Below are 27412 nucleotides of genomic sequence, written 5' to 3' on the forward strand. Positions count from 1 at the left end.
GGCTCTAGATGGACTTTGTATTGGGCATGCGGGAAAATTGGGAACTGAATTGGACAACTGCTGGAGCATTATTTTTCCACTTGATTCCCAAAACTAATTATTGGAATCATATGTTGGGCACTCTTGAAGATGCTCTAGACATCGATGGCCCAGCAATAGCTAATAACTGACCCACAGCAGCCCAACGAACTATGTTAAAATTTTAGATGAACTATCTCAACATTATTTGCATAAAAAATTGGTGAATGTCAAAAAAATGCTAAGAAAAAAAATGTTGAAGAGTGAAAAAAAAGTTGGCGTATGTAAAAAATTATTGAACAATAATGTTGGTGAATGTAAAAATTAAAAAATATTGATATATATAAAAAAGTTGGTCAATTTTAAGAAATGTTGGTAACAGTTAAGTTAGATTTTTTTTAAAAAAATATTGATGAATGTTGATGTTAAAAAAATATTATACATAAGCTTAATATAAACTTTAAACATGAACGGAAGACACAGCCCTCACTTAAATTCGGCCTTACCGCGCCTTTGTTTGCTCCGACACGCACCGACCGACCTTTGCCTGACCACTGGCTATACTGGGCTCGAGCTCCTCTGCCACCACGCATGAACAGGAGGTGGGCGGTGGGCACGGAGTGACGGAGAGGAGGTGGCCGAAATCCCCTCTCCGAAATTGCCTGCCATCCTCTGCCCCAAATTGACAAGGTCACCCTTTACCTGATATGCATGTGCAGAGCTTGAGGCCAAGGCGACGTCGATGCTACCTCAGATTTTGCGTGAGCTAGCTGAAACCTCTGGCTCGGCGGATCTAGTGACTTGAGTGGGTTCAGGACGGGGAGATGGAGGAACAATGATGAGCAAGTCCTACTTGTGATATTACAAGTACGGGGATGAGATTTATAGGACATCGATATATAGAGTTGAGGGTTAGAGGAAAAAAATACAGGACTTCAAATAGTACAAATCTCTACCTAAGTTTTAAATTGAGGGTTATTGTTGGAGATGCTCTGAGAGCGTAACTCTAATACTCCACTTGAACAGTGCATATATCTACTCTTATTTTTTTAATATATGCATTCCACATGAACAGACATGTTTGTACGTACACACGTTCCTTTAACCTACTTGTGATACCAGAAGTCACAAGAATTGAAAAGGATGGACCCTACTTCAATCAGAGAGAAATATAACTTCACATACCATATCTTTCGATCATGATTCTTGTAATAGCATTTAGGATGTTAAATGGATATGTATTTTTTTTAAAGGCTACCATATACGTTTAGTTTCTCACAGCAAAATTTGACCAAAACTAAACAGCACCATGGTGAGTTGTGTCGGTGACAAGTTCTCTAGGGCCCATCTGCCAGCGACACTCTAGTCCGGCAAGGCACAGCAGCTAAACGAGCCCCTCACAATTCGACGCCTCGGTCCCAATTTCCGTCGTCTTCCTCGACGAACATTAATAAAAAACGAAGTTGCCAGTACACCCTTGGGTCCAAACCCTAGCTAGCCGCCCCACCTCGCGCCATGCCGTCCGGCGCCTCCTTATTCCCGTCCCCTCCTCGCCGCCGCCGCCGCCGCACGGAGACCCCGCAGCAGCCGCCGGAGGAGAGGGACTGGGCGGAGCTGCCGCGGGACGCGGTAGCCACCGTCCTGGGGAAGCTGCCGGTGGACGGCGTCCTGGCGGGGCCCGCCCAGGTGTGCCGCAGCTGGCGCCACGCCGCGGCCGAGGAGCCTGCGCTGTGGCGCCGCGTGGAGGCGCGGTTCGGCGCCGGGCTCGCCGCCGCCAGGCTCGCCGTCTGGAGAAGCGCGGGGCGGTGCGAGGCGTTCGAAGCGGTGCGCGTCGCCGACGACCGGATCCTCCTCTACCTCGCTGCCTGGTACGGAAATTCCTAATTTTTCTTCCATGGATGATGGATGTGTGTTAGGTCTAACATCGAAGCATCAATTGAGGCTAGGGTTGCCCCTCATTTTAAGATTTTTTTTCATTGTGGCAACAGTCTTTGTCCAATTTGTAGGGCCAATTGGAGTCCCTCCCTAGTCCCAAGTCACTATTAGCATGTGGTTTGTGGACTTGTGGTAATTTGGTGTTGAATTGTGCATTTGTATGAGTAGTTATGATATCCTCTGGCCATTTTCTAACAAGATGCAAAAGGTTCATGGCAACTTAATGCATTTACATTTTAGAGTGCAAAATACAATGCAACTAATTTGCATAGGTGCATTATACCTGTCTTCAGTTCCATAATTCTGCCTTTGTCATGCCAAATTTACCGATCTTGATTGGGGGTACATGTGTACTGTAGAAAATATTTTTGAACAGTTATGTTTGGCAGATGAACCTTTCAGTTATATATCATAGATTATTTCTTCCCTAATTCACCTGAAGAAGGGATGGCCTCTCTTTAAGAATTAACAGGAAGACATATATGTCAAAGTAGTTGGTATGTTTTCCCGTATTCCATTTTGTGATTTTAGAAATGGCAACTGTGGGCCTTATAAGCACATAATCTGATATTCATGAATACAAGTGAAAATTTTACCAGTTACCACTAACCATCAGTAAGTTTAGGGACTTGGAATTTTGTAGTCAAGTTAACAAGTTTAGACTCTAGAGATATTACAAATGTGCACATGGTTAAGAAACTGTAGTACATTTTTTATCTGAACATATGATCCGTTGATTCTCTTTTATCTAGCTTAAACTTTTTTCCTTGCAAAACATTCTCTATATTACTCATGCAACCATAATCTTGACTAAAAGGGGTTAACTTATCAATGGCATAGGATTATATGTAACTATAATTTGGTTTAAATTAAATCAATGCAGTTCTCTGCGTCTTTGATTTGTAAAGATAACAGCATCTTTAGTGTTACTAAGATCAAGTTGTCTTGTTTGCAGGTTGTCATGTCTAAAGAGCCTTTGCCTCGTTTCTTGCTACAGTGTGTCCAGTGAAGGATTTATTGAGGCAATACAAGGGTTCCCACTGCTTGAGAAACTCGAGCTTTCACTCTGTAAAAACATTTACGGGGAGGCAATTGAGGCTGCTGGAAAAGCTTGCCCACACATGAAGCGCTTCAGATTGAGCAACGACCGATTCTACTCCTTTGAAGATGAATGCATCAATGATCAGGAAGCCCATGGGATTTCAACTATGCGTGAGCTACGTTCTCTTCAGCTTTTTGCCAACAACCTCACCAACAGAGGTCTGGCAGCCATCCTTCACAGCTGCCCCCACCTGGAGTGTCTCGACATACGGCATTGTTTCAATGTTGAATTGGACGCTGCCCTGAAAGTCAAGTGTTCAAGGATCAAGACACTGAGGCTTCCGAATGACATCACTGATGACTACGAGTTTGAGGTCAAAAGCCCCATTAGGTTGAATTCAAAAAGATCCAACTTTGATGATGATGATGGAGACCAGAACACATATGATCCCAAGAGTTATTATGGAGACTGGAACACATACGATCCCTTCAAGAGTTATGGAGAATGGAACACATATTTTCTTTTTCGCGACCATGCCTTAGCATATGATCCCTCCGAGAGTGATGATGATGTCCTGGATGACTATGAAATGTATCAAATTGAGGATGAAGATGTCGATGAACCCATTGATGAACCTTCCATGCGCATGGAGGAGCCCGGAGAAATCCCTGAAGACGAGGAGGCTATGATGTTAGATTACGACGCCATACTCTATGAGCAAGAACTAGACGAACACAAACCTGATGAAGATAGTAAGATGATCTAATGAGATCGGTGTCCTTTGTATCTAACAATTGGTGGTGGATAACCCTGCTCCAGTTTTTTGTTTTTTTCAAAATAACCTGCTCCATCTGAAATCATTTGCTTGGCTTGCTCCCGAACGGGAGCAGATTTCACATGGTTGGGTTGGCGGCTATCTGTTGGGCCCTTTGGAAGTCTAGAAACAGTGCATGTTTTGAAGACAACGAATTCGATCTCCAACTGAAATCATTCGCTTGGCTTGCTCCTTTATCAAACATTGGGCAGGGTTGCAAAGAGGTGATGACCAGAAGGCGCTGGAGGAGGGTGCAGATGTGCTCAAATCAGTGGCTGTGGAGTTCCACAAGCAAGTTCATGCTGATGAATGATGAAGAAATGGCGGTCAATTTGATCCAAGGAGGAACGGGATGAAAAACGCGAAGAACTGATGCAAGCTCCTGCAGCTGAGGAAGCTGCCCCGAGGGAGGATACCTCCAGTTCTGTTACTATTGCCAGTTTTTTTTTGTTCTTCTGCCATGTTTTGCCTTTGTTGTCGGGTAACTCTGTACGCAGATTTCACAGTCGCAGATTGCAGCCCTGCCCCCCCCCCCCCCCCCCCCCCCCGGTTTGCTGTTATGTGCGGCTGTCTGTATTCCAACTGGGATAAAAGCTCCCTCTTTTGTCTCGGTTGGTAATTTCAACCGGGACAAAAGATTTGGACCAATTACAACCGGGACAAAAGGGGGTGCGTGGTTGCCAGATTTCCACGCGGCCCTCAAGGCAGCGCTCTCCACTTCCTTATCCTCCTAGGCTCTCCTCTCCACCTATCGTTTCTCTCCTCATCCTCTAGAACCTCGATGGCGCCCCCACTAAAAAGCTCCTCTTCTCATCCTCCTCCTCCTCTCCTCATCACTATTGGAGATCTCCACTGGCGCTCCCCTCCTCCCCCTTTTTGCACCACTGCCACGCCCTCCCCCTCTGCTGCCCCACCCCTTCCCCCTCTGCTCACCCCTCAATGGCAATGAGGAGCGGTAGCGGGGCGAGGGTAGGCCAGTGGCGTGGTCGGGCAGAGTCAAGGCGGGCGGGGGCGGAGCGGAGGCGGGCGGTCGGCGGGTGAGTGGCGAGCGGAGGTGGGCGGCGGCGGGGGTGGTGGCCGGCGGGCGAGTGGTTGGTGGGTGGCGGACAGCGGGTGGCGGCTAGGCAGGTGCTTTTTTTATTTTTTTAAACCTTTTAGTCCCGGTTGGTAACACGAACCGGGACTAAAGGGGGTGAATGACCTGGGACTAAAGGACACCCCGTTTTGTCTCGAAAATTTAGTCCCGTTTGGATTTTCAGGATCTATGGCCCTATCCAATTAGAACTAAAGGTACATTTTCTAGTAGTGATGCCTGACGAGTCCAAGATTTCCAATGCTTCACACACGCAAACACACGAGTCAGCACTGTTGCAGGTCGTGGTGATTCCACAAAGGATAGGCATGAAAACCATGGTTCACGTTGCACTCACCTGGAATGTAGATTTCAGGTTCCAGAGGCCTAATCACTCCTTTCGTCTGCACCTTGTTCTGGAGCAAGAGCTGCAATATATGGCATGGGGCAACACTAAATGAATGTACATGGGGTTTCTGCTTTTATCCTCATGCAAGTATAACTGTGGTTAAGGTTACTACCAGAGCCCCTATTCCTGCTGCTACACCAACGGTGAGGGCCATGGCAGTGGTGGATTGGCCATTTTCAAACTTTCGGAACTCCAGTAGCGCCGCTTGGTGCTTTTCGATGGCTCGCCCGTCCACCTCCACTTCGTGGTGCAGCAGTACCATGTCCTGAATTACAAGGGCGGTATCTCAGCAATGGTTAACCAAGGAAGGCTATCGATTTGATTTCATCCATTTTTCGTGCATGAAGCAATGCAGTATGAAATTCGGTGGTAGAACAGAGTCTGAAAAGAAGTTCGGAAATTAATGTGCCAAAAAAAATGACAATATCTAACAAAATCACTCATCTCTCAAATTAAACTAAGGGGGAGAAGTATGGTCACCAGGGATATAGCTTACATCCGCAAAAATAAGGGGAGACATTCTCCAAGTTAGTAAATGCAAATCAACATCATTCATATTGTTAGACACTTTTATGCATATATTGAAATCCAAAGTTTATGAATGTTCAGCATTTAAAAGTCCAGTAACGTAAAGAAACTTGTTAAAAGAAACCAACGTTAAAGAGCGTCATTAAAAGAGTGTCTCTTTACAGCACAGCCAGCAGGCTTGCGCATCACAAAATCATTAAAGAACGCTGTCTCCTAAACACCTCTGAAGAGGACAAACATTCAACCTTCCTCATCAAAAAATCATTAAAGACAGCACTTGGGACCAGACTTTATTCTTATTGTTTGCGGCAGTTTACTTGGCAGGTACTCTTAGAATATATCAAGGTCCCCTTCCACGTGAGAATCTTGCTTAAGCAAATTGTTAATTGTCTCTATTTTGATTCTCCTTTTTCAGGGAGCTACTTTTCTTCTTCATTTTTGTTCTAAGTAGGATTTGGGGTTGAAATGGTGTTACTATTACACTATTCTCCCCCAAAATATTTAATATGTTTACAGAGTTGTTGCGTCAAAGGAGATTCTTGGTATGCAATATATATAAGCGCCCTCAGGTCGGCATTGAAACGAACAACCGGAGCTTATATACTGTAAGCATCAATCCGTTACTACTAGTGCTAGAGAGAGCCACAACTTGCTGCTGGCAATGGCATCCGCCGCTTGCAACGAGTCTCCTAGCCCGTCCATGGGGTCAAATGCTCCGGCAGGGGCCACTGATGATGAGGCCAAAGCATTGGCAGCCAAATGCCGATGCGAATGCCAGCCGCCGCCAAGGGATCTGCGGAACAAGGAAGAAGAAGATGCTAGGACGGGGTTGGTGGCCATTGAGTGGATCATGCACCCACGGCTGCTAGCAGCGGCATCCAATGGTAAATGGGGAGAACTAAATTTCCTTCTCAACAGGGAAGATGCGCAAGCCCAAGATAGCTCGATGCATGACCAGCTAGAGGAATGTAGCTTCACCGACCTGGCCCCCCAGGGAGCTAATATTGATGTCGAAGAAGGCTCCCACCTGCCAGCACCACCACTGCCGTCGGCAGCGTCGATGCTGGACGGCGTCACCTTCTTGGAGAAAGACTCTCTGTTACATGTGGTGGCTGCCAATGGGGATGGCGACAACTTCTTGAAGTGTGCCAAGGTCATCTACAGCAAAGCCAAGCACCTGCTGCTTGAGCAAAATAGAATGGGTGACACGCCCTTGCATTGTGCTGCCAGGGGTGGGAATTCCAACATGGTCTCGCTGCTTATTCAGCTAGCAAGAGGTGACAACGCAGTTGAGAGGTTACTTCGGATGGAGAATGACAAGAAGGAGACGGCTTTGCATGAGGCCGTCCGTATTTGTGATAATCCTCTCGTGAAGGTGCTACTGAAGGCCGACTCCAAATTGGCTACGTTTCCTAAACAAGGCACATCGCCGCTATACTTGGCTGTCCTGCTTGAGCAGGACGCCATTGCTCAAACACTGCATGATATGAGCGAAGATAACAATATCTCCTACTCTGGACCAAGTGGGCAAAATGCCTTGCACGCTGCGGTTCTTCGACGTCCAGGTATGCACACATTTCTGTACATCAAGCTAGGCTCTAGTGCTCTACTACCGTCTTTTCATTATTACTACAGTACAGATTGATTATATTGTTTTTTGAGCATATTCTTTGGAGAGACACATAGGAAAACATTAATTAACCTTTAACCTATCTACCACTAAAAAGAGATGGCCGTCTAGATCTCCTATAAGCAAAAGTATACGATGTATACTGAGCATCAACAGTACTGTAGATGCACATATCTCACGCCTTCCAAATTAAGGGTATACAAAAAAAATCTTATTTGGCTAGATGAGATAAAACTGGAATAATAATATTCTGAATTTGGGTAAAACTCAGAAAGTCTGTTTATTGTGGAAAAATGACTTGAACCTGTTTGTTTTCCAGAAAACTGGTTTCCTGTATTGCTTCTGTTGCTATCTTTCTGTCTCCTTTATTTGGGGGCAAGCGTGCTTAAAGAATTGATAAATATTCATTGCTAGTGATTTTCTCGTACCAATTCGTTTTAGTATATCCAAGAAAAATCGCATGGTGGCTAACAAAGACCATCGCTGTTGATCTTAACGCACTAGTAAAAACAAGTTTTTGTTTATACCATCCCAACAACATGATCAACAACCTAACACTACTAGAGAAAACACCTCTACTACCGGTTGAGAACCCCCCTCTAGTACCGGTTGAAATAACAGGTACTAAAGGTTGGTTGGGGAAACCAACCAATACTGAAGGGCCTGCCACGCCGCGCGCGAGGGCGGTCTAATTAGTACCGGTTGGTCTCCCCAACCGGTACTAATTTGTTTTTTCTTTTCTTTTCTTATTTTCTGTTTCTTTATTCTATATTCGTATTTCATATTTATTTTCTTTACGTATACTGGTTCTAATACGCTAATATATATAAAGTTGTATTTATCTTTAATATTACATTTGAGATACTATTATATATATACACACATATTGTGCATACACATATATGAATAATATTACACAGATATATAGATATATTGTGCATACACATATCGTTTCTACTATTCCGAATCCGAGTCCTGACGGTGACGTAGATTTGATCCATCATTATGAAACTTCCCTTCTGGATTTATGACATCATCCAGAAGAAATTCATAGAGTTGATTTTGTATTGCCCTGAAAATGTCCGTGTCTAGGACTCTATCATTCCTGTACATCATTTGTGTTATTGGCAAATGTTATTATATATATAGTAGATCAATGGGTTTGCACAATTGAAACTTACTTGAAATATAAGCAAATAAATTGAAATACTTAATCTAATTTTTCTATGTATATACACATGAATTGATTTTTGATATATAAGCAAATAATTTGAAATACTTAATCTAATTTTTCTATGTATATACACATGAATTGATTTCTGAAATATAAGCAAATAAATTGAAATACTTAATCTAATTTTTCTAAATATATACACATGAATTGATTTTAGAAGTATAAGTAAATAAATTGAAATACTTAATCTAATTTTTCAAGTATATACACATGAATTGATTTTTGAAGTATGTACATATAGATTGATTTTTGAAGTATATACACATGAATTTATTTTCTAAGTAGAACTAATTTATTGTTAAGAATTTTGTATATGTATGGTTAAGTCGTGGTCGGTCATACGCGGCAGGCCTACAAAGCCGTGGATGAACTCACATACGAAGTATCCACATAAATTAGTACCCAACTCCTATCTTCAACACTATATATATGGAAAAAAAGTTATGAAATGTTTGTTGTGTTAAAGGAATTGTCACGAGATGTGAAAATTCAACACATACTGGGAAATCGGTCTTCCAATAAAGTTCCTCCTTGAATTCACCCGCATGATTTCGACGGAATCGAGCCCATGCATTGCTCATAGCATCTATGATGTCAGCGTATTCTTTTTTTGTTTCCTCAAAGAGTCGAAGACATATACGAAGCTCCTATCGGGCACGATAACTATGAGGATCCAATGGAAGTTGTACAACCAAATTAAACCTAGTTAGTCTCATGTTTAACTGCTAGTTCGAAAAAGAAAGAGATGGGAAGATTTGGTTTATCTCTTAGAGTTGCCTCATTTACAACATCGGGGTCCATGAAGCCTACTGTAAAGTATCCTTTCCTCTGACAAGTTTGAATCTCCATCCTGCATGATACAAAATCGAATAGGAGTTAAGTCATCGCACAATGGCTAGAGTGGGGATTTTGAAGTTAGAGGAATATATTAAAGACTTACAAAACCCAGCAACTGATGAGTGCCTTATCAAGTGCGTCTTGATTGAATAGGAAATACATTAACAGGAAATACAGTTACTCCAACATCACATTTATGATGGCTTCCCCAAGGAAGAAATGTTCATTACCAATTCGAACTTCGATCATAGAAAAACCATCTGCTGAAGTCTTCATGTACCATTCGTGCAACTTGTACATCTGCGTTGGGAGATGTTTCACCAATTGCGGCCACAAAAGCGGTTTCCCATACTCATATTTCCATTTTGCAGCCACAGGGTGCGTTGGGATGTGATCCTCCCCTCGAAGTTGAGCTACGGTCAGATTTGTATCTTTAGCGAATTGCTGTAGGTTCTTATCAAACTCAAAAAACACCTGGAGCGGGGCAACTGATTGGTTGGATTGGGCTCCGAGTTGAGGAATAGCTGACCCACTTTTCTTCCTCTTCTTACAAGCCTTTGTTATCTGCCTGCCGTAATCAGATAGTGGTAGTTTCTCTGGCCGTTTCCTTTGCTCTGCCTCCATTCTCTGATGAAAACTCAAAGTTTACCCTTACCAAGTGGTGGCTCCGCTTTCTGTTTCCTTTTCTCCATAGTACTTGCCTGCCATGTTTTTTTGCTCAGCATCCACTGCTGCCTTGAGTTCCTCATTTGTCATATCATCTAGTAATTTAGGTGCTGGTGGCTTCTCATTCTACTTCTTCTTAGGAGGTGGATGTGGAACTGAAGGCTTCTTCATAGGAGATGGAGGTGGAATCATGCTTGGATCCCTTTCTAGTACTGGACTCATGCTAGGATGCCTGTCTGGTAGTGGCACTACGGGAAACAGTAAGTTTGCCGAGGCACTCGGCGAAGGCCCAAAAACACTCGGCAAAGTGTTTGCCGAGTGTAACACTCGGTGAACAAGACTCGACAAACTTTCCCTCAGCAAACAGTGGATTTGCCGAGTGTCAAACGTCGGGTACTCGGTGACTTTAGCGAGTTCCCAAAAAACACTAGGCAAACATATTTTTCGAAAAAAATAAAAAAAATAAAAGTGCCGGCCGCCACCACCACCGGCCTCCACCACCTTCACCATTACCGGCCACCACCACCGGCCTCCACCACTGCCACCCGCCACCATGCCGCCTCGCCATGGCTGCCGCCCATCATGCTGCCACATCCGCCGGGGAGAAGGGGAGGGGCGGGTCGCGCCATCGCCGAGGAGAAGGGGAGGGGGTGCTCGGCCACCACCACCACCCGCCGAGGAGAAGGGGAGGGGGCCACCCACCACCACCCGCCACCACGCCACCTGTCGCCGAGGAGAAGGGGAGGGGGCGACCAGCCACCGCCGGATCCGGCCGCGAGGGGAGGGGATCCGGCCGGGAGGGGAGGAGCCACCGCCGGATCTGGCCTGGAGGGGAGGTGCCGCCGCCGCATCCGGCCTGGAGGGGAGAGGCGTCGCGGGGAGAAGGGGAGGGGGCAGCCGCCGGGGGAGGGAGGGCCGCCTCCCATCCTCGCCCGGATCTGGCCCCCGCCGCCCAGATCTAGCCGGTCCGCCGGGGGAGAAGGGGAGAAGGGAGGCGCCTTCCGACGGGACGGGAGGGGAGGAGGGAGGCGCCGTCCGATGGGAGGGGAGGGGCGGCGTGGGTGGGGGAGCTGGGGTCTGGTGTGGGTGGGGGAGGAGGGGGCGGTGTGAGGGGAGGCGGGCGGGGTGGGGGGTTGGGGCGGCGTCGTGAGGGGAGGCGGGGGGTGTGGCGTGCGGCGTGGGTGGTTTGCGGGACTTGTGTCCTGGGCGTGAGGGGAGGCGGGCCCGGTGCGGAAACAAAAAAAAAGATTCGCCGAGTGTCCTAGGTGTGACACTCGGTAAAGCGTTGCTTTGCCGAGTGTCCAACGTAGGACACTCGGCAAAGCTTTTTTAAAAAATTTCAAAAAATATCCAACAGTCCAAAAAAAATACCAAAATTTCACATGAAACAATATAGGTTCTCTATTGACTATACAAAGTTCTGTAGTCAAACCAAAACTCCACCGTCACTTTGACTCCAAATCTTATCAAATCTTTCTCAAAGTTACTATTCTTCTTCTGAGATGCTTCGGTTTGTAAATATCGTACGTGACGAAATGTGCAAAAACTTCTCAATTTTTTTTCATAGCCTCCACGTATGATATCATCACATCATGACAAATCTCATGATTTTCAGACTTTGCTTGTTTTTTTTACAATTTAAAAATACTACTGCCACACGTTCATGGTCGTGTTTATATGTTCGAAATTTCTTGGCATTTCATGGGTCAGGTCTCAAATAACATGAATATCATTTTTCTACTCATTTTATTCTATAATTTGAATCACTTCCAGTTCAAATTCGACTTATAGCAAAAATTTCCTTGAAATGCAATTAATTAAATAAATATAGCAAACAAATTAAAAAATATACCAAGTTTTAACATGGAGTACCACATGTTGTATGTGGGGAGTAGAAAAAATTTCAAGGTGAAAAGAGGGAAAAAACTTATTTTTGTTACCGAGTGTCAAAAAAAAAACACTCGGCAAACCCCCTTGCTGAGTGTTTTTTTTGACACTCGGGAAACCCCTTATTTTCCGAGTGTTTTTTTTTGCCGAGTGTTTTTAGCCCGACACTCGGCAAAGAGCTTGTTTGCCGAGTGTCCGAAAAAAAATACTCGGCAAACAAAAAAACACTCGGCAAATTTGAGGTTTCCGTAGTGTGGAGAGGGTGCCCTAACAAATGGTCACCAACCGGTAATAATGTGCACCTTTTAGTATCGATTGGTGTCCCCAACCGGTACTAAAGGGGCTCATGGGTGCCCCCTTAATGACTAGCCGTTAGGCCCGGTACTAATGCTAAAACACATCATGAAGTTTTGGGAATTCATTACATACATGTAGATGTAGATAAGGTTGTGACATACCAGCATATACAAAATCTGAAGACCAGAGACATCGTATATTTACCTCACTTTTAGTTATAAAATTGGCAAATCACAAAGAAAATAGTGTAGAAAAAAAAGACAAAACCAATGTTGAATTATACTTTTGTAAGCTACAGAGGTCTTTAATTAATTTTCAGGTCTTGCGACGAAGCTGTTGGAATGGAACAACTCTCTCACCACGAAAAAGGATGAAAACGGGAGCACTCCTCTCCACTTTGTCATACTCGGAGAAAGGAGCATTCCTTTCCAGTTTTTCAGAGAAAGACCGAGAAGGAGACGGCTGGTTAAAGAATTATTCCAAGCTAACCGAGGTGCACTTTTCGTGCCGAACGTCAACGGATTATTCCCCATCCATGTTGCTGCCTCCGTAGACGATGAAGCGTCCATCACCATGTTTGTTGACAAGTGTCCCAGGTGCGCTGGTTTGAGGGACATCACGGGAAGGACATTCCTGCATGTCGCTGTTGAGAAAAGGAGTGACAGGGTACTCAAATACGCTTTGCAAACTAAGTCGCTAGCTTGGATTTTGAACATCCAAGACCATGGAGGCAATACTGCACTGCACCTGGCTGTCCAGGCTGAGGATCTTTTCATCTTCCTCCGTCTGTTTGAGAATCCGCGAGTACACTTGAGTTTGACAAATGCCCAAGGGCAAACTCCTCTGGACATAGCCGACACCAAGGTTCCCACAGGTCTGTTGTATTTTCAGGTAATCGATTCCCTCCCCTCTCCTGTATGAGCATGGACTTTTCATGAAGGAAAGAAAACGTTTCAAAAAAAATTGAATAAAAAGGAATTATTGGGTCTGCTGCATGCGTGATTATATTTTTCCCCCTATTTATTTTGATTGTGTAGAACCCCGAAGTACAGATATTGCAGGCACTCCGTATTTTTGGCGGTACTCATGGTGCTTCTTGCTTGCATCATCACCTTGGGAAAAACTATGAAGGCATTCATCAAGGACCAAAAATCGTCTGCGAGAAGGAGGAGTTGGAGAATATAAAAGAGACAACCGAAAGTCTATGTATTGGCTCAGTTCTAATAGCGACTGTGGCGTTCGGCGCAGCTTTTGCCCTGCCTGGGGGCTACAGACAAGATGATGGGACGCCGACCCTTGCTGGGAGGTATACTTTTCATGCATTCGTGATGGCCAACACATTTGCCTTCGTTTTCTCCGCGATGGCTACTGTTGGTCTCATGTATTCTGGTTCTCCTGTCTTCAACACAAGGATCCGCAAATGGCATTCGACCCATGCGTATTTACTCATGGAGATTTCAGTCACATGCTTGGTTGCTGCCTTCGCTCTTGCTGGGTTTTTGGTGCTGGGTTCAGTTGCTCATAAGACAGCCCTTGCGATTTGCTTCATCAGCCCCTCTGTAGTGCTATACAACAATGCAGGAACTTTGTGGAACGTTATTCGTCTTGCAACCTCAGTTTATAAGAGAAACGGCCTCCACCATTTGTCATTCCTAGTTCACGCAGGTATGGGGGTGGGGTACACTCCGTTCCTCGCACTTCTGCCTATCCCGTTCATTTTTGTTTGGGCCGCATATGGAAGGGACCATTCTATTTCACCGGCACCAGGTCCAGCGCACTGAGTCCAAAGACGCGGCTAGCTAAAATCTGGTGATGGTGATTGCGAAGATGGAACAGTATCTGCACTGAGCAAGCATTATTTGTTCTCGCGCTCTGCCTACCTGGGATTTATTGTACTACACTCTGCATTACGGTTCTTCAGCAACTTGTTACAATTTGACGTGTATTCTGTTGTGTTAATAATTACATCTTTGTCATTCGAGCATTATATTGCTGAGCTCATAATAATGCAAACATATTTATCGAATTCAAACTTTGTATTGCTTGCCATTCTCATTTGTAAATAAAGACGATGCATATTGCGGCAAACTTTAATATACCACGAGTAAGAAAGCTCACTGATCTAAAAAATAATACGCAAGCAGCGGTAAAACCAAAGCACGGCATAGGTAACGGGCATAAATGTGTTAGAAAACTAGGCATATTATTATGGCATATTTTAATTCCGAGAATTAACAAATTAATCATGACAAATTGTAGTGAGCTTGAGACAGCATGATATGTGCATGTGTTCAAATTTACACTTCTATTAAACAGAACATAAAACAAAAATAGAACCAGAAAAAGGTTTGCAATTTAGTACCATAGGGTGGGTCCGTTGCCGGGGGCATTGAATGCACTGTCATCAATAGGTTGACCTTGCTTGAAGTTGCAGTACAAAACCGATGCGATCCATCGCAGTGCAGTCCTGCGAACGACATTCTAGATGTAGCTGGAAGTATAGTCGTACAACGATCTTCTGGAAGTAGTCGTACAACGAGCGGTTGCGTAGTTGTACGCTCCCAAAAGCTTTATTGCCCGCCTATTCCAAGCAGGATCACGAAGGTGGGGAGGTTCCGGAGGCCTGCTCACGCAGACTCATGTGCACGCAGAGCGTTGTGTTGAGGATGAAGAGCAGCAAAAGCAGCAGAATAATGAAGGAAGAAGAGAGAGATCTCTTACGCATGAGTATTAAGAGTATTCAGGTGTTTTGCACATGTGAGGATAACAGGAGGTGCCTCTCTTATATATACGCTCCAGAGGTAAGGTTCATCGAATCTGGACATCATAATGCGATGGAAGTTACTGGCTGCACTTTATTGGCTGTGTTAATTGAGTGAATCAATTCTCATAAACATTAATAATCACATCTCCTCAACTTCCATGCAAAATTGACCAATTGGTAACTCCTACTATTTATCGTGGACCTTTTAATTCTTATTTGATTAATTGAAATAAATGGGCTTAAGATCATCTTCCTATTTAGGATCCAACCCTGTGCCGATCAATAATTCTTATTTGATCAATAATCACTTTTAGGAAGCTGATGAGCGTGCGTGTCTTCCTATTTAGGATCCAGCCCTGTGCCGATCAGGACTGTCTTTGGAGGTATCACTAGTATCAAGGTTAGTGGCTTTGACATCGATTTCTTTTGCCGGCTTGACCTTGGTTGCCTCCGACTTTTTTTTGGTTTCTCAAGTTCTTCGGGGGGTTATCTTCTTGGCTGCAGCGAAGACTTGCATCATGAAGTTGTTTTTATATTTGTTTTACGTACAACATTGAGATTGGGTATTTCGTTCGTTCCTATCAATGTTAAAAACACCAACTTATTAGTGACCAAAGGGAGTAGCATCTAAGAATGCCACAACACTAGCTAGTAACCTTGTTTTGAGAAGCGACACATACTACCTAACCAAATAAGATACCTCATGTGGCATTTTTTTTTCAAATGCCAACATCAAGTGGCATGACTAACTCGGCCTTGTAATTTATGGCCAACTAATTACTGGCATCCAACACATTGCGAGAAAACACATGGAATGATGTTGCAATCAGTTTCTTGACATTGCTTTAACGTGTTTATATTATTACGACTCTGGATTGCTCCAAATTCTAATGAATACTCTCTTTCATTTCTATGAGGTGCGAAGTGACTTGAATTAGCTTGGGTACTGAAGGACAACTAAAAAAGCCAAAAACAACGTCCATATCTGAAAAGTGAAATAAAGTATATGAAATAACATGTTTTTGAGACATCTAATTGTCTCTTTTTAAGGATTTTTTTGACAGAACCTTCTACTCTGTCAGACGCAAGGAGCTAAGTACAGTACACCACATTAATTTTGAAAGGTTTTTATTTGGTCGCAGCTCCCGTATGATGCCTGGTAACAAGTCTTGGCTTTCGCTTCCCTTGCGGTGGGCTTGGGCGAGGGAAACCTGTCAAGTATCATCCACCTAGCTAGGATGATATGATGTTTCCTTCTGTCTATTCTGAATGTACAATTCCATTTCAGTAGAAATTTTTCTATTTCTGTTGGAAGATGCAGTCAGAGTTTGGTTAGTGATCAATGGGTAGTAACTCATATCTGTGCACAGAGTTCAATTAAAGATTAATGGTAGACGAAATCTAACCATCAAATTGGAGATCGAGATACAGATCATCCGCCAGTTCGTGTTAGATTTTTGCTAGTGTTAGATTTGTTTGTCGCCATCAAAATAAATGTTCAGATTCTATTGCCTGCTGCCGTGTCAGATTATTTTGCATCCTTACGAATTTATGAAATGTGCCGCCGAGTAGAATCTGGATTTTGTGCATATTTCCCAAACCTCCCACGATGCCCTCTTTAACTTCCTGTTCTCTCGCTGCCATCGCACGGGGCACCATCTCCAGGCGAGGTGGAGAGGTCAGGGAATAGGCTGAACAGCATGCATGGAGGGGTGTGAGGCGTTCGGAGTGGAGCGCATCGGGAATGGCCACATCCCTCTCTATTTCACCAAACAGTACGGCCACAACTTTTTTCTTCTTCTCATTGATATTTAGGTTATGTTTTCTTCCTTCTCATATGATCGGAGATAGGATAACTTAATTTTGTTTACTGGTAGACAACTTGGTATTAGTCCCGGTTGGTAGGATGTAAATCTTCCGAAAATCCATCCGGGATAAACCAACCGGAACAAAAGAGGGGGTCTTTTGCCCCGGGTCACTCAACCGGGACTAAAGATAAAATAGGTCACCATGCCAGGCGCTTTACTGGTAGAGAACTCGGTATTAGTCCCGGTTGGTAGGATGCAAATCTCCCGAAAATCCATCCGGGATAAACCAACCGGGACAAAGGGGGGGTCTTTTGTCCCGGGTCACTCAACCGGGACTAAAGATAAAATAGGTCACCATGCCAGGCGCTGCAAAAAAAAAGAAAATCCCGGGAGGCCCCCTGGTTGGTGTCTTTTATCCCGGTTGGTGTTTCAAATCGGGATAAAATACCTCTCAGGGTCTTTTTTTTCCACTAGCCTTTGCAACCGGGATAAAAGGTCCCGGTTGGTGAGCCCCCCACCAGTGACCGAGCTTTAGTCCCAGTTGATGAACCTTTTGTCCCGGGCCAACTTTAAACCAGGATAAAATGGGGCGCATCGAAGGTGAGTTTTCTACTGGTGGTTGAACAATGATTTTTTAAAAATAAATTGTAGTTGCGGCGACTAAAGCATAGTCCCACACCTGCATGGCTAATGTTAGGGTAACTCAACGTGGAAATGCTCACATCATCTGACATATTTGTGAATTTTGCTACCCGGGAAACGACTAAAATTAGATAAGCTTACCATCAATGGAGAAACTGTTCTACTCCAACGTGGTTAGGGCTTGGAACTATTAATGGTACTGCTTCAGAAGTTGCCGCCTAGATCATGGCTAGTGGCTACTCCACTATTTCCTCATTTAAGTCATACAGTTTGATTCGGTGCAGTCTCCAATACCACATTTTGAACCGTTAATATAACTTACGTAGAAACAAAGTAACAAACTTATCATGACAACACTTATGTTTTTGTTATTCATTAAATTTACTTAGATTACAGCAAGCATGGAACCCACTAAGAACATACATATCCGCTCATTGTTCTTCGTTTGTTTGCTTGTCTTTCATGAAGTGGATGCGCGCTTCATTGCTCCACAGTAATACCTAAGAAACAAAGTCAATGCCACGTTACACAAATGGGCCTGAAAAATAGTTTGGACTTTGGACATTTCTCACTTGATAAGGATGTAGAGTGTGCCATACTTTTTAATATTGTATAGAAAAGGATGGATAGCATTGGCCACTTACTTCCACATTTACTTCCCACAGGCACCGGTTTCTGGCAATCCTTTGCCTGACGAACAAGCTTAGATGGGCCTATCTCATCCTCGTCTTCAGGCAAGAGTATACTACATATGCAAGCCATGCCAGATGCTTCCACAACATGACAACACAACGGACTTGGAGCAATGTAGCGGCCATGCTTTGTGATGGTTTTCTTGCAATCATTCATCACTTTAATTTTCTCTTGATAACATTCCTGCTCCGCCCATGCTTGATGTGTTGTAAACCTGCTGAAAACTAGAAAAACGACCGCGAGTTGAAGGGCTTCTTTTGTGACCATCCTGTACTAGTTTGGTCTCGATGGTACGACAACCAAGTATTGCTAGTTTGCTACTATATGTTTGCATGCAAATTTTGAATATTGATCCTTTTGTACACCACTTGCACTAGACACTTCTATTTATAGCATATGAGGACTCAAGTCTAATTATTATATGAATTAATATCAAGGAAGAATCATCAACTGAGGATAATGCATTAACATCATATCTTGGAAGAAAAATTAAATATTTATGATTCCTTTAGTCTGTAGGCATGTAACATTAATTGGTAAGTCAATAATGATGTGTTTGTATCCAAATGACAGTACAGAACTGAAATCGGCGCTGAAAAACGTAAATATTAGGATATCTTTAAGCTCAACAATGATGCCAATGCTATAAATATTCAAAAAGATATCTGGGTCCGATTATTTATGAATTGATGCACAAACAGCTGTGGTCACGCCTTCCCTTATCTTCCATGGTTCGTAATAAAATCATGTCAAGGATTACTTCTTATTTGCCACAACTGTGATCTATAATCCTGAAAGACAAACATGGGACGAGGTACCAAAATGTCGAATAATATTCTTTTAGCAACTCAGGGGATGGTCTTGGATTGAAGATGTTTTTAGCCTCGATAATATGACCTTACCACTACATGGTTTATCCAACAACGGGGTTAAAGCCAGTATAAATTCCTGTTGCGGTCGCTGAAAACTCAAATAACTCATGATACTAATTTTATAGCTTGTGGTTCTATGGCACCATGTATAGCATACTAATGAAGTGATACATTGTTATGCATGATAATAAAATGATCATACATTGTGACAAAATAAATAGAAACACATCATCAATTGGAGTTGTGGCTCAAAATCAATGTTCAATGAAACATACCGCACATCATTCATAAATCCATCACCGATATGATTTTCGCATCGTCGCTGTCGTCACAATTTTCATTACTAAAATAATGCATGTTGCATTGATGCTACGAAGAACTAGCTAGTACTAACTTCAGAAGTCAATAATAGACCAAAGGAAAAGTAAGTTGCTTTTCTTTGCAACCATCAGACTACAGTTACAAAAATGATCATATTGGACACACATAATCTTTTTGGGATTATTTGGATCATGTAACATTATGTTTTATATCTCTAACGGCTCAAATTAAAATCTTTTGAGATGCCTTTAATCTCGAGAGACACTATATATTCTACCGAAGTCCTAACAACCCACGAGCCGCAATACCACTTCCTCCCGAAAAATCCGATTCCCCCCAACCACGTCCATATGCCCTCCCGCGGCATCGGCGGTCGCGGGCGCAGCCGCCGTGCACGACGCCGCCGCGAGGAGGCGGCGGCGGAGCCGAGGGACTGGGCCGACGGCCTCGGGCCAGACCTGCTCCTGGAGATCCTTGGCCGGCTCGACCACGCCGACATCCTGATGTCCGCCGACCGCGTGTGCTGGGCCTGGCGCCGCGCTGCGCGGGAGGAGCCCACGCTGTGGCGCCGTGTCGTCATGCGCGGCGGCGGCGGCGGCCTCGACGGGATATCGCGCAGGCTCAACCGCTGCGGCGCGGCATGCGAGGCCGTTCGGCGCGGCGCAGGGCTGTGCGAGGCCGTCTGCGTCGAGTACGCCGCCGATGACGGCTTCCTCATCTACCTCAGCGAGATGTGAGAAGTTGCTAACCATTGCATGTTTGATGTTCCGTTTTGTTGCAAAACCTCGCACCATAATTTTGGTTGTTTTCACCAAAGAAATCAGATGTTTTGGTTTACTTTGAATTGGTAACGATATTCTAATGATATCTCTAGAGTAGCGAAATCTTCTTGGGTGTTATCTCCAGAACATAACTAGACAACTCTATATGCTGTAAAATTGCCATTGTTGCATGTAATTTGTTTTGAGGTTATGTTTGGACATGTATATACAAAATAAAATTGAGCAGCTCTTATAAGAAATCATTTTATGAACACCTAATTGAGCAGCTTTTAATTAAAATCTTAGCGTTATTTTTGCAGGGCCCCCAAATTGAAGAGCCTTCGTCTCATTTGTTGCAATGATGTAACAGAGGAAGGATTTACAGGGGCAGTGCAGGAGCTCCCTCTGCTCGAGGAACTCGAGCTATCACTATGCGACAATGTTGGCTGCTCTGTGGATTGTTATGAGCTTGTTGCTGATAAATGCATACAGCTCAAGCACTTCAGACTGAGCAGACATGATTCTAAAGTTGGAGAAGCGTGGTGGCAGAACAAGGATGTGCCCGCGATTGCATCTATGCACCGGTTACGCTCCCTGCAGCTTTTCGGCAATACTCTCTCAAGCAATGGTCTAGAAACCATCTTGGATAACTGTCCCCAACTGGAGTCCCTTGACATACGCCGCTGTGCCAACGTCAAAATGGATGGGACTCTGCTTGCCAAGTGCTCCAAGATCAAGAAAATAAGGCTTCCTGGTGACTCAATTGATGACTATGACCTCAAGGACCGCAGCAAAGTTCGTAGCCCTGTCATGCGACGTGGTAACCATAGGGTAGTACAGCCTTTTAGAGGCAATTATCACCACTACTTTAACCGTGATGAATTTTTCCCGCGCCTTTCAAGATGATGGACTGTTACAGGCCATCAAGTGTATATTGTTTGTTTTTTTTTGTAGCAGTGAGCTAGTGACTGCTTATGGCCATGTGAGCAGATATTCATTTGAATAATTTCCATATACCCACACTAAATTTAATATTTGGTTGGAACTATATTGAACGGTCCATGCTATAAAAAACTTATATGAATTAAACTGCGGTTATTTAGTTTGAACAATATTTTAGGGTGTTGAGAGGAAGAATAGTTTTATCTTATGGAGCAAACTCAAATTAAATTTGCTGCAAGCCAAAAGGGATCTATTGGTAGCAGTTCAAGTTTCAAAGCTAGCTACTCCAGCACCATATATTGGTGGGAAAAGTATATGCAGGCTACACATTTTTATGAAGTGCTATAAACTACTTTCTAATCCCCTTGCTCCATCCGACCAATCGCTCAATTAATCCCAAAAGCAACACAAATTAACCCACACCGATTCACTCTCTTCCTTCAATTGAAATACCATTAGATGTACGGACGGACTACCAAAGTTGGAGAGACATCTACGTATTGCCAAAGGGGCGTCATATTTTTTTTTTCTTTTTAGATGGGCAGTGCGTACAGATGAATAAATTTGAAGCAATAATCTGGACCAGTAATCATGTCAGGCGTCAAAAAAAAAACAAAAGAGGTCCGTAGCCGAGGCACAGAAATACACTGTAACAACACAGTAGTCATGGATACATTGTCTTGAAGAAAATTAACGAGGATCACATAAAACTCTCAACAAGGATACTTGACGTTTTCTGTTTTTTCCAGTCAAAGTTTAAGAACATTTTTTGAGGAAAAAAGTTTAAGAACTTAATCTCTTCATTTGAGGTTGCAAGGTCTATTTCATTATGTTAGAACAAGCCTTTGGGCTTTGACTAATCTTGAACATAGTTAAGAAGCTAGGTGTGCGCTGAGGGAGAGTCACCATTGGGGCGCATCTAGGAACGTTTCTCATTATTTTTTACTCCATTATATTCGCTTGTGGACATAGTCAAATAAAGAATGGCATGCATTGCATTAAACTTATTTCAAAAACATGATTAAGCAACTTGTATTGATTTATCATCCACCACTTTACCCTATCAATCAACAATGCAGTACTACTTCATTCAGAGCACCTAAAATCGAAAACTGTATCTTTTCTTCAAGAAAAGAAAGAACATTATAACTAAGAACACTCTTATGAAAGGTCCAGATCATCCCCCAGCTCCAAAAAAAAAAAGAAAAACTCTCCCTGACAAGTGGTGGATCGGACGCAGTAATATGGAAGGCAAGGCGTGTACGTGTTTCTTGGAAACGTACTTGATTTTGGATTGGAAAGCAGAAAGATGCATGATTTGGATTGGAAGATGCCCACTTTTATATGTTATTAAGCCAAATCAAAAAATTAAGGCGGCCGGAAACCTAGCTTACTTCTACTTCACAACCCGCAGGGGGCAGCTTGCATATCCCGCGCCTGCTGTACATATATATCCTTTCCAGGGAGGAGGCAGTGCCGGCGATGGACTGGGCGGACGGCCTGCCGGCGGACGTGCTCCTGGCGATCCTCCACCGGCTGGACCACATCGCCATCCTGCTGGCCGCCGGCGGCGTGTGCCGCTCCTGGCCCCGCGCCGCGCGGGAGGAGCCCTCGCTGTGGCGGCGGATCACCATGCGTGGGCACGAGGGGATCGCGCGCTGGCTCAACCGGTGCGGCGTGGCCTGCGAGGCCGTCCGGCGCGCCGCCGGGCAGTGCGAGGCCTTCTGCGGGGAGTACGCCGGCGACGACGGATTCATCGTCTACCTCACCGAGCAGTATCATTCCAAATTCTGCCCGGTTGTGATTTGTGAATATGTCGCAAATTTCCAGCGTGAATTTATGTAGGTCGTTGTATATACCAACGTACTGCATGGTTATGATGTCTCTGCAATTAATGTCGTTTTGCAAAATTGAAAGGGCCGCTGCTACATTGTCCTTTCAAACCCTATTTTTTCATCCTTTCACTTATTGTTAACTGTCATCAAGATGTCAAATGGCTTTTAGAGGCTGTTTACACCTATGTGAGGATATGCACTTTATCCCATGACAACCCTAGGGTAGATCGATCAATATGCAGCTTTATTTCCTATACAAGGACAAAGCTTTATTTCCTATACAAGGACAATAGCTCGAGATAGGAGCATGTGGATTGTGTGGTATATATCTAAAAGCTAGGTATATGTTGGAGAAACTTTTGAAGTCTCCTACCTTGTTATCTTCAGCAGTAATTAATTATGCTGCAGTTTGAATGATGAAACTGAATTTGTTATCAGAACTAACTGTAGCTCAACTTTCATTCCATCGGCTTTTTATTTGTTGTTCCTACAAACTTATTTGAAACATTTAATTGGACTGAAAAAACTGGACAATTTTTCTGAAATATAACTATAGATTGTGGCATGGAATACAGATTGAACTACAGATACTTCAGAGTTCAAGTTCATGTTTGTGTTTGAACTTTAGAGGCTGTAGCTAGCTGACGATTTGTTTATCAGCTCATGTCTTGAACAAATTTAATTTTTGAAGGGGATTAGACACAACCAAATTTATATGACAAATTACTGGATTGGTGAATCTGTTTTACGCATGTATACTAAAAAAAGTATGGTCAAGTGTGTCATCACCGTGATCTTTGTAATGCCGGATTTGTTAATATATAGTGGAAATATAATTTATTACTAAATCCCAATCTATTATAAATTGGTTGCTTCCATATATGAAATATGTTCCCTCTATAATAATCTTATTTTTCAGAAGTTTACTAGTGCTGAACAGCTTTTGTCTATGTTTTAGCTGATGCCGCTCAATTACTGATTGTTAAGACCTTGTGCTCCATTTGCAGGGCCCCTTCTTTAAAGAGCCTTCGCCTTATTTCTTGCAATGGTGTCACAAACGAAGGGGTTGCAGAGGCAGTGAAGGAGCTTCCTCTACTTGAGGAGCTTGAGCTATCTCTATGTGACAATGTAGGTGGCTCTGAAGTCTTTGAAGTTGTTGGCGAAGCATGCCCACAGCTGAAGCACTTCAGACTTTGTAAAAAACGTTTCGATGTTACTGTGCGGAACAAGGACAACGATGTCCGAGGGATTGCAACTATGCATGGGCTACACTCCTTGCAGCTTTTCAGCAATCTTCTCACCAATAAGGGTCTAGAAACCATCTTGGACAACTGTCCCCATCTGGAGTCCCTCGACATACGCTACTGCTTCAACATCGACATGGATCAGACTCTGCTTCTAAAGTGTGCCAGGATCAATACAGTAAGGATTCCTGATGACCCGATTGATGACTATAACCTCGAGGTTCAAAGCCCTATCAGGACATATTGTTTCCGCTTTCGCTTTCGCATTAGGTGACCAAAAATTTCCGGCAAACTATACTGCGTCATTTGTTGTCAAGTGAGCGCTCCATCTTAATGGTGTGAAATAAGTACCAAGGTGCTAGCATACCAGTCAAAAGCATCTGTGTTTTCTGTACTTGTGTATTGTGGTTTGTTCCGGTTGCCTGCGTGGTGCGTTGTGTTTTGTTGGGCAAATGAATAAATGTGAAGCGATATGAAATAGCAAAAACATGTCAGGCAAAAAGAAATATTCCCAAGATTGACACTTGACAGAAGGTCCGTAGCCGAGGCACATAAATACATTGTAATAAAAGACACAAAGACAACTTAAAAACCAATTCGCAAACTAAAAGACCATCCATTTGAATTAAACAAATGTAGAGCTACCATCTCCGAGGTTTGGCATGCTCAAATGAAGAGCATCTCATCGTTCTCACCTCGCTGCAACTTGACTCAAGATCGCATAAAACTCTCAATTAGGATACTTGGCGTTTTCTATTTTTCAGTTAAAGTTTAGAGACCTCATTTGAAGTTGCAAGGTCTATTTTCATTTTGATACAAGAAGTTTTTGGCTTAGATTTATCTTGACTTCTGCCGTAGCGAAACAAAATATATAACATTATAAAATAATAGGAAGGCTTCCTAAAAAAATAATAGGAAGGTGGTTGTTTGAAAATATATAAATTTGTGTTTAAAAAAGCCTGCCTGATTTCATAATTCTATAATACTAATTGTTACTTCTATATTAGACATCAAATTTACGAGTCCTTCACAAGTGCCCCGACGCGACTTCCTCCGCCTGCCTGTGATCCGCTATCCGTTCCATGCCTTCTCGCGGCCTTGGCGGGCGTGCTCGGCGCCGCCGCGCGTGCCGGCGGCGCAGGGACGCCGCCGTGGCGAGGGACTGGGCCGGCGGCCTGGGGACGGACGCCCTCCTCGCCATCTTCCGCCGGCTGGACCACGTCGACGTCCTGCTGGCCGCCGACAACGTGTGCCGCTCCTGGCGCCGCGCCGCTCGGGAGGAGCCCACGCTGTGGCGCCGGATCACCATGCGCGGGCACGAGGGGATCGCGCGCAGGCTCAACCGCGGCGGCATGGCCTGCGAAGCCGTCCGGCGCGCCGCCGGGCAGTGCGAGGCCTTCTGCGGGGAGTACGCCGGCGACGACGGCTTCCTCATGTACCTCATCGAGCAGTAAGAACAAATCGTGCCCCCTTTAATAAGAATTTTTTTATTAATTTTTGTTATTAATTTCCATAGTGAATGATTCATATAAATTAAGTGGTAAAAATACTGATTATGTGTCTGTAATTTATGTACAGTGTAATCTTTTTTGAAAAGACCACTAATTTATATGCTTTTAGCCTCTATTTATGTTTAGACTCAGCATTCTACCATCGTATATTTTTTTGTTAGTTGTCATCGGTGATGTGCCAACTGACTCTCGTATGTTGTTTACATCTATCCCATGTACACACGTAACTGACATTAAAATATACAAACACCTCAATAAGTAACTTTCTTATAAGGAACTGCTATAAAGCATAATGGCTCGAGACTACCATGTGGTTAGTGCGTACAAAAGATATACATATATATGTATGCAGGAGACATATTGTTTTTAATCCTAATTAACTACTTAGTTATCTTATTAAGCCACAGCTTGAATTAGCAGTTCAATCAAGTTTTTTTATTGGATTATGATTTGTTGTCCCTGAAATTTCTGAAGGGTAACGCTGAATCAGAGTTTGAAAAGTTCACATCGTATTGTGGAATAAACTGGACTACAGTAGTATGGTCAAGTGTCATCACTGAATTTTTTTCATGGCAGATCTGACAATATACAATGGGTTCATTCTATCGAATACTACATTCCTATTTAATCTTATTTTCTCAATTTTTCCCATAATTATACTAGTTATGAACAGCTTCAGTTCAAATGCTTTCTGGTGCCGCTTAATTGCTGATTGTTAATGCCTAGGTGCTATTTTTCCAGGGCCCCATGTCTGAAGAGCCTTCGCCTCATTTCTTGCAATTATGTCTCCAATGAAGGATTTACGGAGCCAGTAAAAAAGCTCCCTCTGCTTGAGGATCTCGAGGTCTCGCTATGTGATAACGTGGGCGGTTATTACGCGTGTGGTTCTGATCGCCGTTCTGATGTGTTCGAGGTTGTTGGGGAAGTATGCCCGAAACTGAAACACTTCAGACGGAGCAACAAACTTTTCGATGTTAGAGTATGGTGGAACAAGGACGATGATGTCCAAGGGATTGCAACTATGCATGGGTTACGCTCCTTGCAGCTTTTCGGCCATGCTCTGACCAACGAGGGTCTAGAAACCATCTTGGACGGCTGTCCCCATCTGGAGTGCCTTGACATACGCCATTGCTTCAACATTGATATGGACGAGGCTCTGCATCTTAAGTGTGCAGGGATCAAGACGCTAAGGCTTCCCGATGACCCAACTGATGACTATGACCTCGAGGTTCATAGCCCTATAAGGATGGTTGTGGAGGAGGAAATCGTTTGGGATTCTGGTTACTATTCCGATGATTCCGGGGACGACGACTGGGATTTCTATGGCGAGCCTTCCCGCTATGAGAGTGACCTTGACAAGTATGAAAAGATGCTTCCATTGAACATGCGCACGTTCCTGAAATAGAGGCCATCTGCAGGCTGAATTCCTCCACAGGCATGCCCGTGTACTTTGCTGTCAAGTGAAGTCCGTCTGAATGTTGAATGGTGTGAAATAAGTACCGAGGTGGTAGTTTATCTGTCGAAACCATCTGTACTTTGCCTACTTTGTTTTGTTTCCATTGCTTGCATGGTAATACCAGCAATAATGCTATATATATTATCCATCTTAAATTTGTTTAAACAACATTATATATGTACGCTTTATATGTG

General features: G+C 43.7%; 5 protein-coding genes and 1 long non-coding RNA gene across 7 annotated transcripts; 5 read left to right on the forward strand and 1 right to left on the reverse strand.

Annotated features, from left to right (window-relative positions):
• Window positions 1-1478: 1478 nt before the first annotated feature.
• Window positions 1479-6463, forward strand: LOC101777211 (putative F-box/LRR-repeat protein 22). 2 transcript variants are annotated; one of them, XR_002678066.1, is made up of 4 exons: window positions 1479-1886; window positions 2909-3747; window positions 4022-4194; window positions 6332-6463. XR_002678066.1 is itself a non-coding variant. In XM_022827354.1 (3 exons), the coding sequence occupies exons 1-3, from the start codon at window positions 1534-1536 to the stop codon at window positions 4120-4122; spliced, it is 1293 nt and encodes a 430-aa protein (XP_022683089.1). In that variant the 5' UTR covers window positions 1479-1533; the 3' UTR covers window positions 4123-4335. The 2 variants fall into 2 exon arrangements, 1 of the variants encoding a protein (XP_022683089.1); XM_022827354.1 differs by lacking the exon at window positions 6332-6463 and having other exon boundaries at window positions 4022-4335.
• LOC101769252 lies at window positions 5124-5489 on the reverse strand. Its single transcript, XR_215354.3, has 3 exons — window positions 5403-5489; window positions 5240-5309; window positions 5124-5145 (listed from the first exon to the last, which is right to left on the reverse strand). It is a non-coding gene; the product is annotated as an uncharacterized LOC101769252 (long non-coding RNA).
• On the forward strand, window positions 6446-14395 carry LOC101769519 (ankyrin repeat-containing protein At2g01680-like). The gene is made up of 3 exons (XM_004972579.3): window positions 6446-7383; window positions 12689-13260; window positions 13407-14395. Exons 1-3 carry the CDS (start codon window positions 6480-6482, stop codon window positions 14148-14150), a joined length of 2220 nt encoding a protein of 739 aa, XP_004972636.1. The 5' UTR covers window positions 6446-6479; the 3' UTR covers window positions 14151-14395.
• Window positions 14396-19819: 5424 nt separating this feature from the next.
• Window positions 19820-21136, forward strand: LOC101778051 (F-box protein SKIP19-like). Its single transcript, XM_004974301.1, has 2 exons — window positions 19820-20202; window positions 20551-21136. The coding sequence occupies exons 1-2, from the start codon at window positions 19820-19822 to the stop codon at window positions 21134-21136; spliced, it is 969 nt and encodes a 322-aa protein (XP_004974358.1).
• A 1518-nt stretch (window positions 21137-22654) lies between these two features.
• LOC101778449 (putative F-box/LRR-repeat protein 23) lies at window positions 22655-24525 on the forward strand. The gene is made up of 2 exons (XM_004974302.1): window positions 22655-22947; window positions 24015-24525. Exons 1-2 carry the CDS (start codon window positions 22655-22657, stop codon window positions 24523-24525), a joined length of 804 nt encoding a protein of 267 aa, XP_004974359.1.
• An 808-nt stretch (window positions 24526-25333) lies between these two features.
• LOC101778847 (putative F-box/LRR-repeat protein 23) lies at window positions 25334-27167 on the forward strand. The gene is made up of 2 exons (XM_022827576.1): window positions 25334-25686; window positions 26504-27167. The coding sequence occupies exons 1-2, from the start codon at window positions 25334-25336 to the stop codon at window positions 27165-27167; spliced, it is 1017 nt and encodes a 338-aa protein (XP_022683311.1).
• Window positions 27168-27412: the final 245 nt, after the last annotated feature.

This window comes from Setaria italica, chromosome VI (genome assembly GCF_000263155.2).
Source record: "Setaria italica strain Yugu1 chromosome VI, Setaria_italica_v2.0, whole genome shotgun sequence".
In the NCBI taxonomy this organism is placed as follows: Eukaryota; Viridiplantae; Streptophyta; class Magnoliopsida; order Poales; family Poaceae; genus Setaria; species Setaria italica.

Excerpts from the sequence above, each read along its gene's own strand:
- LOC101777211 (XM_022827354.1), top strand. The coding sequence starts at position 1,534 with ATGCCGTCCGGCGCCTCCTTATTCCCGTCCCCTCCTCGCCGCCGCCGC. Across the intron at positions 1,887-2,908 it reads CTCCTCTACCTCGCTGCCTG|GTTGTCATGTCTAAAGAGCC; the intron begins GTACGGAAATTC and ends TCTTGTTTGCAG. Across the intron at positions 3,748-4,021 it reads ACACAAACCTGATGAAGATA|GGTTGCAAAGAGGTGATGAC; the intron begins GTAAGATGATCT and ends AACATTGGGCAG.
- LOC101769519 (XM_004972579.3), top strand. The coding sequence starts at position 6,480 with ATGGCATCCGCCGCTTGCAACGAGTCTCCTAGCCCGTCCATGGGGTCA. Across the intron at positions 7,384-12,688 it reads TGCGGTTCTTCGACGTCCAG|GTCTTGCGACGAAGCTGTTG; the intron begins GTATGCACACAT and ends ATTAATTTTCAG. Across the intron at positions 13,261-13,406 it reads CAGGTCTGTTGTATTTTCAG|AACCCCGAAGTACAGATATT; the intron begins GTAATCGATTCC and ends TTGATTGTGTAG.
- LOC101778051 (XM_004974301.1), top strand. The coding sequence starts at position 19,820 with ATGCCCTCCCGCGGCATCGGCGGTCGCGGGCGCAGCCGCCGTGCACGA. Across the intron at positions 20,203-20,550 it reads CTCATCTACCTCAGCGAGAT|GGCCCCCAAATTGAAGAGCC; the intron begins GTGAGAAGTTGC and ends TTATTTTTGCAG.
- LOC101778449 (XM_004974302.1), top strand. The coding sequence starts at position 22,655 with ATGGACTGGGCGGACGGCCTGCCGGCGGACGTGCTCCTGGCGATCCTC. Across the intron at positions 22,948-24,014 it reads ATCGTCTACCTCACCGAGCA|GGCCCCTTCTTTAAAGAGCC; the intron begins GTATCATTCCAA and ends CTCCATTTGCAG.
- LOC101778847 (XM_022827576.1), top strand. The coding sequence starts at position 25,334 with ATGCCTTCTCGCGGCCTTGGCGGGCGTGCTCGGCGCCGCCGCGCGTGC. Across the intron at positions 25,687-26,503 it reads GGCGACGACGGCTTCCTCAT|GGCCCCATGTCTGAAGAGCC; the intron begins GTACCTCATCGA and ends CTATTTTTCCAG.